Source organism: Pyrgilauda ruficollis, unplaced genomic scaffold (genome assembly GCF_017590135.1).
Source record: "Pyrgilauda ruficollis isolate IOZ18807 unplaced genomic scaffold, ASM1759013v1 scaffold4, whole genome shotgun sequence".
NCBI classification, from domain to species: Eukaryota; Metazoa; Chordata; class Aves; order Passeriformes; family Passeridae; genus Pyrgilauda; species Pyrgilauda ruficollis.
Genome location: NW_024525489.1, coordinates 14,807,146 through 14,820,455, shown reverse-complemented (window position 1 = coordinate 14,820,455; position 13,310 = coordinate 14,807,146). Strand labels below are relative to the sequence as shown.

The 13,310-nt window shown below is 36.6% G+C and overlaps 1 protein-coding gene across 5 annotated transcripts in view; it reads right to left on the bottom strand.

Annotated features, from left to right (window-relative positions):
• Nucleotides 1-444: 444 nt before the first annotated feature.
• The window catches only part of SPAST (spastin), a 38,487-nt gene continuing 25,621 nt past the window's right edge, over nucleotides 445-13,310 (bottom strand). For all 5 annotated transcript variants that reach the window (XM_041476960.1, XM_041476962.1, XM_041476961.1 and 2 more), the window contains 6 exons: nucleotides 12,506-12,585; nucleotides 11,657-11,699; nucleotides 10,970-11,049; nucleotides 9,214-9,284; nucleotides 7,372-7,412; nucleotides 445-6,142 (listed from right to left, as the gene is read on the bottom strand). In XM_041476960.1, coding sequence (XP_041332894.1) covers nucleotides 6,020-6,142; nucleotides 7,372-7,412; nucleotides 9,214-9,284; nucleotides 10,970-11,049; nucleotides 11,657-11,699; nucleotides 12,506-12,585 — 438 coding nt within the window. In that variant the 3' untranslated portion in view covers nucleotides 445-6,019. The remainder of the gene's footprint in view (nucleotides 6,143-7,371; nucleotides 7,413-9,213; nucleotides 9,285-10,969; nucleotides 11,050-11,656; nucleotides 11,700-12,505; nucleotides 12,586-13,310) is intronic.

The window sequence follows — 13,310 nt, the reverse complement described above, 5'->3', positions numbered from 1 at the left end:
CTTCCTTACTGTATTGATTTTTATTTGGTCGATTTGTTTTAGCAGTGGTTGACATGATGATGTGTGGAAGGCAGTCGTCATGGGTGTTTTTTGGGAGACCCCTAATGCTGTCAGATATGTATTATTAAAATGAATCTTAAAAAAAATAACGTTTGATTAATTTTATGTTCAGGATGTAACTGTAATAACAGAAATAGCTGTAAGCAGTCCAGATCCAGCCTCAAGACAGAGAATTACAAATGGTAAGGCAATGGGAATAAGTAAAGAAATTATGTTGTTAACAGAATTAACAGCAGCACTCTCCCCCAAGCAAAAGAAAAGCCGTTTTCAGGCCAAGCAAATGTTGCTCCAAATTTTTCAGAACTTCCTCATGACCACCAGAATTAGTTATGTGAAAACTCCTGGTTTTCACCATGATCTAGCAAGACTAGGATAAGCACACACTTTCAGTTTAAGCACATTTATTTAGGAAGTAGCACTTCTGTTTACATTAGTTTTAAGAACTTGAGTTATGTTCTTTAGAAACTGATTTATTTACATATTTATTGTTCCATCATCTGGTATACAACACCTGATGTTTTTAAATGTGGGGTTTTTTTTAAACCAGCAGCAATTTAACAGGCTTCAAGTTTAATGAAAAGGCTATTAGTTTTGGACATTTTATCTGATAAACAGACAAGAAAACAGTAATAACAGGACAAATGAAACATTTTATTGTAAGCTAAAGCTATGTGACTGCTTGTCATGCTTTTTTACATTGGTTATTTTTAGTAAAGTGATGTTTAACATTTCAGAAAACATTCTTAAAAGAACAATGAAACAAAAGTGCTTCTCAACAACAAAATACAAAAATTAATCCCATCCCAGACTGGAGTTGTCTGATATATTTTATGGAGGTGTGGTATGGTGTTTTGTCTCCACCTTTGGTCTTCATCGCTTTAATAAAGATTTCTGAAAAATACCGACCAGCCCTTCACACGACAAAAAATGGGAATCATGTAGCAAAAGCAGTTTCTGTATTTCCAGTCCCTTTGACAGGTGTGCCACTATTAGACAAAATACTTTCTTCCCCACTTCTAATGGGAGAGAACCCTGCATAACTGAGAGGCCACAGCCCAGCATCTTTGACCGCTACGCCCGTATTAACCAACTGCACAGAGCACCGACCTTTAATCCTCAAAGCCACTTCTCTGAAGAAAGGATTTTTTAAGAAGCGTATCTTATGAAGGCAAGGAGAGTCTTACAGCAAAACAAGGTTCATCACCATAGTTTCCAGAAGTAATGTCAAGCATTTTCAAATCAAAACATCAGACTCTGAAGAATCTGCAGTGTCGAGCCAGTATGTTGAATCCACCGGAGGAGTGTGTACCTTGCCAATTATTGCTGAACTCAGGAGGTAGTTATTGACAAGGTAAAAAATTTCCACTCTAAGACAGTTAATGATTTACACAAGAAGCAGGAAAAACAGAATACACATTTCCCCGTATTTTACAAGATGATTTTGTATTTGCAGGAAGTGACAGCTTAACTTCCTCATCCTGTGGAATTATAATTACAATAATTAAAAGAAAAGATACTGAAAATTATAATTAAATAAGAAATTCTAAAAGAAAATAGCTGATCAATTTGCCATCTTTTAGGATGTCTGCAGATCATCCTAAGCATGAAAATTCACATAGGTCAGTAAAACAACATTCTTCAACACTAAATAGCAGCTCAAGAGAAACTAATAATAAAACTGCCTCTAATTAGCACAATGACTGAGATAGCTAGTTGTGTTCACTACCTGCTTGCTACTTTTCATTCCATTTTTGATATCTGGTAGAAACCCCAACAACTTAAAGCATCACAAAAGCTTGAGGGCACCACAGAAAATGAATGAAAATCTGGTCAGGTACAGTAGCACTGGCTGCCTCCCAAAGCTGCCACATGCAGAAGCACCACTGAAGCTGGAGAAGCCAGAGAAGCACGTGCTGGGCACAACTATGCATCATCCATGTCTTGGGTAGGAAAGCACTGTGGAAATCTAGGGCATGAATTCTCACCATAGGTGATTCAGGAAACCCTAAGGAGAACACTGCTTTCCAGTTGCAGAACAGATGTCTCAGCTCCATTTGCCAGCATATCTGACTTCAGTATTCCCAGTACAAAGTACTTAAATTTCATAAGAGGGACCTGACAGCAGTGCCAAGCAGTGCTAAACCCCGCTTGTCTAGAACAGAAAAAATACTATTTATCCTACACCAGAAGGTAAGGTTAATTGAGTTATATATATAAAAACTGTCATTTTAAAAACACTTAAGAGAATGGAACAGAAAAACCAGCAACAGCCTCTGACAACATACCTTTTCAGTTCAGAGATCCCATTCTTACTCATTTTTAAGTGTTATTACCACATTTGTTACCTACATCAAGTTGCAGGGCCATATTCAACAGGACTGTACTAGCAACTGGCTTTGAGTCAGCAAGACATCTCAGGGGCACAATGCCAATTTTTCTGGTATTCTAAACACTGTAAAGTCTAAGAAACTAACAGGACAGAGAAACCTATTTGTGCATACATATCCCAGTTTAAGGCTTATCTTTAATATGCTGTGTTGATTTTGTCTTTGCATGTGCAGAGGACTGTACAGGTTTGCTGTAGTCCACAGAAAAGTCAACATTAGTAAAGGGAGCATCATAACATATAATAAATTTTCATTTTAAGGAGAAAGAGCAATCTACATACTATTCTTCCAGTATGTTGAAAGACAAAAAATGTGGCTCCTGCTTAATAAAAGCAGAAAGATGTATGAAGAAGGTTGTTAGAAAAACACAAGGGCTTGGTTTTATTTTCTCCCTCCAGTAACTGCTACACTTGAAAGTCAGTAAAACACGCTGGCAGAGAGCCAGACAAGCTGCTTACTAATCATGTCAAAAAAGTGGGTCAAGTTGCTCATTCACTAGCAGTGGGCAGATTCACAGAAAATCAAAGTCGGGGGGGGGGGGGGGGGGAGAAAGGAAAAAATCAGTCCAGAGAATTAATGGAATGGTAGTCTTCACAAAGGTTAAAAGCATCCAAGCTGCTGTTCTGTTCATTCTCATTTGATACATTGTATTAGAACATAACCTGATTTTATGGAAAATACAGCTGGTAAAGTTCTGTGTAAGTACAACAGACTTGGGAAATACAGGTAATTTGAGATTATTTGGAGTGGGTTTTTTTGTTTGGTTTTTTTCCCTGGGGGGAGAGAGGGGAAAGGTTTGGTGTTTTTTTTTTTCCGTTGTTGTGGTTGTTTTTCCCCAGATCTGCTCTTATACACAGTTAATCCAACATATAGACAGAATCACTGAGCTGGGACTTACTACATGTAAAACGAGGAGTAAGATGCAAGATAATGCCTTAAGCGGAACAGAATTATTCTTAAAAGACACTATTCAGAAAATAGCATAAGACAAGACATTTAAAGGAGGTTTATGAACCAAACAGCACCTGGCCATGGGCTAAGAGTCCAGCAGCTGTGGGGCAAACTGATGCTGCAGAACCAAATTTTCTTCTTTTTACTGTGTGCGAGCATTAATTTAGAGTGCTGTAGTTCATCCACTAAGCAGAAAACAATCAGGCATGATAGAAGACTAAAAAGCAGCTGTACCAGTCACGCAGATTCTCTTGACCTGAACTGGTTGTACAAACTAGTGAAAGGGCTGGTCCCTTTTCTTTTTATGTAGCAGCTGGTGAGTCTGACTCTGTCCTGCATACTGGTGCTGCTTTAAAAGATGGGGACTTCTACCTCAACATTTCAGGTACCTATCCCATGCCAATGAGTATGCATTTGAAATAAATAACCAGTATGTTCCTCAAAATTAAGTGGACAAAACCAACAGTTTTGTAACAATCATTTAGGAACACTGAAAACCAGAAGCATTATCTTCTAAGTCCTCATTTGCAAAGGATCTCAAGGAATGTCTGTCAAAGCTTTATGAATAAAACCAAGGCCCTGTCTTAGCTGTAGCTATTTGGCAGATGCTAATACAACAGTAACATTCATGCTTAGCACTATGAAGAATATTACAAATATGGATCAAGTCAGCCAGGAATCTCCAACAACAGAGATGGTCTACTGAAGGCAGAACTAAGGCAAAGCAAGACATGAGACTTAAGAATCCGAAATCTTTTAGCATTTCTCCAGAAAGGTGAATCAGAGGAACCACAGTCACATTTCATTTACATAAGACATACATTTGAGAGAGTCCTATCCTTAAAAGGCTAGAAGTGGTTTGGTTAGACTATTTCAAAAGGCATAGTAGTGGAACACAATCTTCTCTTATTTGATTGCTTTTAATCTTAAGATCAGTTAAAAGCATCTCTGGTTGAAAAAAAAAAAAATCCCAAACGTATTGCATATGTGCATCTCAAAGGTTTGACAGAGTTTCTGCTGTTTAGTACTCAATACCACACAGTGAGCACAGTCCTCTCAGAGTATTACTATACCTACAACTGCATCTATCAGCTAGGGTTGTTTTTTTCTTTTCATATATACATATAATATATTATTTATAGTCAACTTTCAGGTAAGTAGTTAAAAAAATAAGTTAAATGAAACATTAAAAACAAATTTTCTGTTAAGACCAAAAGCAAATAATACTTACAATTCATTGTCATTAAAACAACAGTAAACAATATGCATTTTTGCAGTATCACTAAGTTGGGAGAGGTGTATTAAAAAAAAAACCAAACCAACCAAAAAAACAAAGAACCCAACAACCCACAAACCTGCTTTAACAAGGAACTAGTGTTCTGCCTTGCATCTTAAACATCTGTGTTTAATCTGTGTAGAATTTGTAAACAAGATGTTGGGCCTTTAGAAGTAAAGGCAAAAATGCTTTCCTTTATTATGGTATTTAAAGGCTATCATTTAAGAGTTTGTTTTTTTTAATAGCTTGTCATTTATATAATAAAAACAAGTATTTGTACAAAGATGCAGTTTCTTTTTAAAAAAGCAGATCAGTTGAGTGTTTCATACTTTAATATATAAACTGAAACATACGAAAGCTATAAAAACATTAATGTGTGCTATGTATTAAACATGTTGCCTCATGTTTTAATGCTTACATGTAGAGATTAAAAAAATTATCACAATGGAAATTTGACTTTCAATTATCATAAACAGACCAAAATACAGAGTAGAAACACGTCATTTCTGAAACTCAACAATTAGCATCACCTACTCTCTCAAACATCAGCTGGGCTCAAGATGTACACTGTAAGCATAAGCTAACATTCTACCAATGAAAGCGTTACAAAATGCATTAAGAGAAAATACTGCCAGTAAATGAGTATCTCAGTTTATTCTTTTATTTAGTAATTTTTCTTTTAAAAGGCAGTTTGAATTGGTTTTATAAGGTTGGAGTTTTTTGCTGTTCTGCTATCAAAGGTCTTCTTTAAACCTGTCCTGTGAACAACTCAGTCACATTACAACAAAATAAAAAGACAAATAATAACAGACCAGCTACTTTTAACATTTTAATAATGATAATTCCCCAATGCTGTTCTCTTCCACTCTGCACAGGGAAATTGTTTTATTTGGCACATTAAGGATAAAAAAAGTCAAAAAAATGTACTGCAGTTTACAAACCTCAAATTGAACACCATTGTTCCAAGTTCATTGTTCATCAACGTCATGGCAAAATTAAAAACAAAAAAACACACACAACATAGGGAAAGGTCCTCCAATGATCAATATCATCAGAGACTTGTAGCAGAAACAATATACATATATTAATGTTCAAACCAGAATCAGATTGCTAGGAATCTTACTTATCTGAAGTCCTGTTGTGCTCTTTCTTACAGTGTGTAAATCCTCACTAAATGCCAAGGAGGCTTTGATGATGAACACATTTCACATTGTATAATTTTCTCTTAATCTCAAGTTTTAATGCAGATATTTAAATATCTGTGAAGTCCTGTAAACTCTGGCTGCTTCCCAGTTTTCTGCACCAGCTGCTCCCCAGGCAGCAGTGTTTCACTTCAAGTAGTGTCTCACACGGTGGTATCTCCAAAGTCCTTGTTCCAGCGAATGTACGCTTCCAGGGTCTGAGGGCTCAAACTGCGCTTGATCTTCTTCAGAGATTCTGTGAAGTCTGACAGCTTGATATTTCTCATCTAAACAGAAAATCAATACCATCAGGATCACAAGCAGTTTACCTACTTCAGGTTATTCAAGAAGTGCTTGAGTATTCACTTTTAACAAAACACATTCTACGAGTGCTGCATCTTGGATGTAAGAACAAATTTTTTTTGCAGAGAGAGTAGACATTCACTGCAACAACCACCCCAAGAATGTGGAAGAGTCTCCATTGCTGGAGGTTTTGAAGACATGACTGGGCAGAGTGCTAAATAATCTCATCTGTGTTCCCTTTCCCACAAAAGGATGGACCAGGTGATCTTTCAAGATCCCTTCCAAACTGGGTGTTCTATTATTCTACGACCTGATGCAAGAGTCTTGTAATTTAAGACTACCAGTATGCAACATTTTTAATAAGCTAACACTTGCTAATAGTAAGATCTGCCTTGTTACTTAATAGCTCATTAGACTGTGTACTTTCTTCCTGTTTCAGTAGGTGATGTGTGCTGGTGCATATGAGGACATCACAACAAATTATCACAGATGCTGTTATCCTCCTGCAACAAATCCTTCCAGCTTTGGCCACAACCTCAGGCTAAACACAAAAAGTAACTGAGAAATTAAGTTTTGCTCAATTTTCCCTATGTAACCATGGTTTGCACACACACCTGAATAGAAACTTCTGTACACAGGACCAATTGCTTCCTTTTTTTTTTTTTTCCTAGCAGTTTGTGGTCAGGAGCTTAATCTTTTTCTTCATGTTGATCCATGTCAATGAATGCAAGTACTACACACACACATGCACCAATCTGTTTTAGGTTCTCCCTAAGTTAACCTGCTTTATGTAAAGATGGGGTGGAGGGGGTAGAAGTAATTTCACATAACACTTCTGGGAATTCTCTTGGAAGTAACACTGTGAGTAAATAAAAGCCAGGCCTCTGACATCAGCTAGGTAACAAATATTGCAGTTCAGTGTGAAGGAAAAGACAGGACAGTCAGCTGAAATTAAAGAACAACAGACTTACTAGCAGAAAAATAAGTGCTCTGAAGCCTGAAAGCCAACAAACAACACATGAACCTCTGACATCTGAGGACAGATCTTGTCAGTCTCTATTTCTAAAGAATTTTCTTTAATGAATAAGTGATTAAAAAGGATAATACCCCCCAAAATTTTGTATGATACAACACATAAAAAAGGGATCTTCAAAGTTTCTAATGAGAAAACCTTCTATTCAAAGGAGAAAATACAGCTGCTGGAACAGCTTACCTCACTGGCAGACATGTTCTTCACCTGTTCTGGTTTTAATTCTGTAAAAATAAAAACACATAGGTGAGTTTCATAAGAAAACTTTAATCACTTCTGACAAATAATACACGTTAAAAGCACTTATATTCTGGAAAAAAGCCCTGCAGCTAAAAATTATACCTTTCTGCCTCAACACAGTCTCCTGTAAAGAAAGGTGTTTTTGCCTCCTTCTTCCCCAGTTATCAGCTCTTCAACCAGGCTCTCCCACACTTAGGTACTGCAGATGCAGCACAAAGTGATACCAGAATTATTCCTTCCTCCTAAAGCATGGAAAACAGCACACAAGCCAACAGAGCTACCTCCCCCATATTAATTGTGATATCCACAACCTCCCTACTGAATTTCAGGAAAAAAGGAACAGTCAGCCAAGAACACTGAAATAAAATCAGGCAGGGCACATCACAGTGCTTCTTGCCCTATGCTGCACGGGATCTGAACATTCCTGCATCGTTCACCAATTTTTATTATTTTTTTAACTTGCAATAATCTCATGGTATCAACATGTAACAGCAAACATTTTGCTAGGAGAGTACAAGAAAAACAATCTAGACAGGATTGGCAAGGATGATATCACAAAACATTTTCAAAAATGTATTGTTTTATACGGAAAACAGAAGCAAGTGAAAGAAATATGTTGCACAATGCTACACGGTCTCTTCTTGAAATGGACTTGCGTGTGAAGTGAGTTGTCAGCAAAGTAAAGCCTGCATACCTAAATGCATACATTATTGATTCCACCACTCTAAATAAATATATTCAAATTCTTAGGAGACATCATGTCTCTTATGAGAGCCATTTAATGCAGTTCTGTTTGCCAGTTATTATGCAGGATTGTGAAAGATGTGGTTTACAAATTCAGCAGCTGAAAAAAAACATGTAAAAAACATTACATTCCAGCAGCTGCTTTCAAAAGAGATAGTGCACTGGCAAAAATGCATACTACACAAACACACCCACAAAACATGAACAGACCTCTCCTCCCCATAAATAATTTAAGAGAGTAGCAACAATTTTTATTTACACATAATAAGCTGATATTACAGAACACTTCTGCTCTGCCTGCCTTTAGTACCTTTCTGTAAAGTAGGACAATATGTCTACAAACAGAAAACTAACACCAAATCTTCACAATCTTTTCTACACAAAAATCCTGCTACTGATCTCCACTAAACAAAATCAGTGCCCTCAGATGTGGCTACTGGACACAACTAGCTAGTTAAAAAGAACAAAGAGAGGAGGTGTTGGAAAAAAGTATTCACATTACAACTGTGGGTTTTTCCTAGCTGGACATGTCAGAGAAAGAACAAATATAAGTAAAACTCTAGTTCATTCACAGTTGCCATCTGGATCACAATTCAACATTAAAAGTTAAAAATATAAAAAGCTATGCCATTCAAACTGTATCTAGAAAAATCCCATTAAATAGCTTGTTTCAGTTTTCCTTCCCTTAGACTTCAAAGAGATTTGACTCTTTTATAAAGGCAACTAATGCAATCAGCAATTGCTATTGAAGTAGTAATTTAGCTACAACAGAACTGACACCAGCCTCAGAAAGACACTAGTTAAAAACCTTACAAATGAGCGAGAAGCACTTCACATGCTTTTCTCCTATGACAAAAACTTACTTTTTCACATGGTGAGATGCTGCAAGGTTTTGTGTAAGTAAATCTTCTAAAGATGCTATTATGAGGAAGAGACTAAAATCCAATGTAAAAAGTTAAATTTCAGAGGTCTGAAAATTATAAAGATGCAAGAAAATATAACTCTAATGTCAAAAGCTCAGTAAAAATCTCTGCAGCTTACCTCGAATGGGGCCTAGTGCTGCATCCTTTGCTAATGCAGTTAGGTCACTTCCAGAGTATCCATCTGTCATTCTTTGGCAAAGGAAAAAGTGGGGTCAAGGAGGAAGGAAAAAACAAAAAACCTGCTTCAAACCACATCAATTTAATTGCAGATAATAAAAGTGTTACTTAATCAGAAGAAGTATTACTTTGATGCTATTTTTCAAGTTTAATAAATCAGAAGTGTACTCACTGTAAGTGGTCTATATTTCACTGCAAGTGATCTTTCACAGATTAAATTTAAAGTACAGATATTCAAGTCTCAAATACCATTCCAGAAAAGAAAAAAGGCAGCAACTAGGATTTGTAGATGAAAACTGATCCCAAACACATTTACTATTTCTGTTAGGAGAATTCCGTACCACTAGTTTATCAACATTTGTCAATTACCGTAAAACCAAAACCTCAATTGTCCTGTACACTCTGCGGGAGCTGTTCCAGAATCAGACTTAATATCCAAGTTAACCAGTGAAATACTCTGCAAAAAAAAGGCCTTGACTGAACCAGGAAACCACCAATACAAAATGCCAACCTAAGTGAAAATGAGTACTGCAGGTTACCTTAAGGAAAATTTAAGAACAAAACCAGCGCCCTTTTAAGAACAGTGGCTAGCTGCAGTAACAAGAGCTTAGTCTTCTGGAGATCATAACGTCTGTCACAGTTTATAGAAAAAGTTGCAGAGGAGCAAAGGAACACAAAATCATAATGGAGGTTAAATACTTCTCTCTTTCAAAACAAAGAAAGATGGCAAAAGAAGCAGGCAGGATGCTCAACTTCTACATTTTCTCTAAACCCTTCAAAATAAGTGTACTCAAGTTGCATTTGTAATTTGGTTCTTATATTTGCAGTTAGAATACTGATACTGTGTTTTTCCACCAGTTAGCTATTACTGCAGCCTAAATGCGGCCTGAGCTAACAACCTTCAAGCACAGAGGGAATATATTCAGTTGGAGTACACATCAACTTCTGCAACATTACTAAGAGGCTGACAAATGCTACATCCAAGACTGTGCTAACCTCTGCTGTCCTACCACAAAGAGAAACAGACTGAAGTACATCTACCTGCCTATCTTTGCTACCTCACACTCTGTTTTCACTCCTTCCTGTTCTACCTGCTTTTTAGTCTGATCTGCTTCACAGAAATTATTAGATTTAGGTGATCAACAGCAGTACTGTGTCAATCTCAATGATGAAAAACATAAAACAACTCCGTTTCATAACAGGAGGGAAAAAGTAACCCACATTTTACAAATAAAATTTGAAAATGAAAAGAACCTAAAATTATCCAGTGCTTGCTCTGCTATCTTGGTAATACATTCAACAAGCCTAGCAAGGCACCAGCAAAGAGATCTTGCCTTTTATGTGAAATGAATGCCAAGTGCAAAACTGGTGCTATCTTTTTGCACAAGGGAGGAGAGCTGGACTCCTTGAGGGATGGGTGGAAACAAGCATCCTCCTCCCTCTTCTCCCAAGTAAAGAGCTGATGAGCATGTTTCAACAACAGAAACCTGACTGGGTGTATCCTATATGTGCATCTATAAAAACACTTTCATACAGCCTGACAGGGAATCCTCTTCCCCAAATGTATGAATTCATGTTGTCGCTGTCGGGTGATTTACATTAGTTACATTTTGAATTAATTAAAGTCTGAATGAATACATGAATGAATGAATGCAGTAGAGGAATATATTTATTTAGTATGGTTACAAAATACTTACCTAGCTAGTTGAGCCAACTCTTTTTGGGTTAATGGACTTCCTTGCTTGCTTAGAAGATTTTTTAGCAAAATCAATCTTGTCTGAAAAGAAGATAAAATTATCAGATGTAAAACTTGTTTTCACTGAACACTTAAAATTGTGTTGCAAGAACAGAATTATGCTTTTGTCAGTTTTGCTTTTGTGCTCCACCAGTTTAAACTTGCCCATAGTGCTTGTGCAATTAGACTGTGCAATATCATCTCTTCAGGAGCAGAGATAAGTACTGGGTAAAAACCAGACCGAGAGCCTAACTACGAGTATCAGGAAGAATTAGAATCTTCATCAAAGTTCCTGATCTCCTGCTGAACTGAAAAACATTAGGAAAATTACTTCTGTCTTTTGCAATAAAACACTCTCTTTCAGCCACACAAACATGCTCCTGTAAGAACTACTTCAGACTTGCCCACGTCTGCCAGTCTGTAAGCAACACCTCACTAGTCAAGAAGCACTGAGTAGCTACCACCAGATTTGCTCCTAGTATGAGTGAAAAAAAAAAAAAAGACAAAAATTTAAATCAGTTCCCAGAATTAATGCACAGTGTATATGGTCAAGGTGAGCTAGAAGATAGTTCATGGAACTGTAATCATCCACAAGGGCAAATTAAGAATTGCCTGTGTCTTAAAAATGTGAGTGGAAAACAATACTTACCTCCTCGTTTGGTAAAGACACATATACCCGTTTGGTGAAGCGTCTGAAAAAAACCCAAACATGTATACATTACTCACACTATTCTGTAACTATTTAGCACATACAAATCTAACATTTGTTTTGGTTAAGTGACCAAATATCACTTTTATCATCAAATTCTAGGAAGCAGAACTGGAGATTTTGAAAAAAAAAAACAGCAAAAACCAAACAAAAAATATGTACAAGCCACTGGTGCCATCTTACTCTTATCTGAAATTGTAAGACTCCTCCCAGAGGAGAAACACTCTAAAGCTAGAAATACGACTGACTACCAGCAATGAAATGAAGCCTCTCTTAATTTTTACACAAAAAAGTCTTGGGAATAATTTCTTCAGGCAGTGCTGACATATCTATTTTCCTCAATCAAGAATGAAAAGAGAATAAAGTATGAGTACTTTTAACAAAAAAAGTCCTAAGGCAAATCTACAGCAAGATCTGTAATTGCATGGGATGTCAGAAGACAATATTCACAGAGAAGAAATACTGGATTTCTGATCAATCTGCAATACTGATCAAATTTTCTCCTTTATTTTGCCATTAAAATCCAAATAACAAAAAAGCAAAATATTAAAGAAATTTAAAAACCGCTGACTTGACCTCAACAGGTACTACTGTTTCAGACTATTCCAAGACCACCATGATTGTGCATATGCATCTCAAAAGAAAAGAGACCCTCTTTGAGAGGTTAAATAACTTAGCCTTGCTGAACAGCTTTTACGTATTACAAAACTTCACTAAGACATTAGGCAAAACCTGTTCTTCATAATGAGTATCATCTTAGTGTGTATTCAGAAAAAGATGTTTTCATACCTGAGAACAGCATCATCAAGCTCCTGAGGCCTGTTTGTTGCTCCCATCACAAGTATTCTGTCCTCTCCAGAAGACTGCACCTATATAATGTGGGAAGGCAAGCCAGCTCTCAGTTTACACAGTCTATATTAAGCAGAAATACAATAAAACCCATTAGAGACTTGCCATGGATTCAGCACACTGATGGGATCTTAATATACATTATGTTTTGGGGTTTTTTCCCATTAAGGTAGGTTTAAAATATTCCTCAGATAATTGTAAAGTCAAACCAGGAAAAGGTAAAAAAAAAACAAACAAAAAAAAAAAACCCAAAAAACCAAAAAACAAAACAAAACAAAAAAAAAGGCCTTCTGGAAAAATCTGAGACTATAAAACTATAAAAGGCACTCATAAATTTAGTCACCAGGGGATAATTATATAGAAAAAACCGGAGACTTTCTGCTGTTCTGGGGTTTTCACGCCAAACACTGTTTTGAAGCCTGTAAGGTGAGAATCAAAACTTTAAACTAAAGCATAGCCTGAACCACAAAATCAGAACAGAGATTCATCTGACACAGGTCTCGCACGAATCCAGTAATCAAAACAGGCTATAAAATAACCATAATAGCAGAAAGACACTGCAATTTCCTTCCCAATTCACTCATTTTATACCCCAGAATATGGAGACCTTCCAAACTTTAGAGAAAACTCTGGGCTATCAAAGACATTATTTGCTTAGTGTTCAATTCTTCATAGATTTAGGTTCATTGGTACTGTACCATGTTCAAGAGGTTCACCATAAATACTCTATGACATAGTTACACTT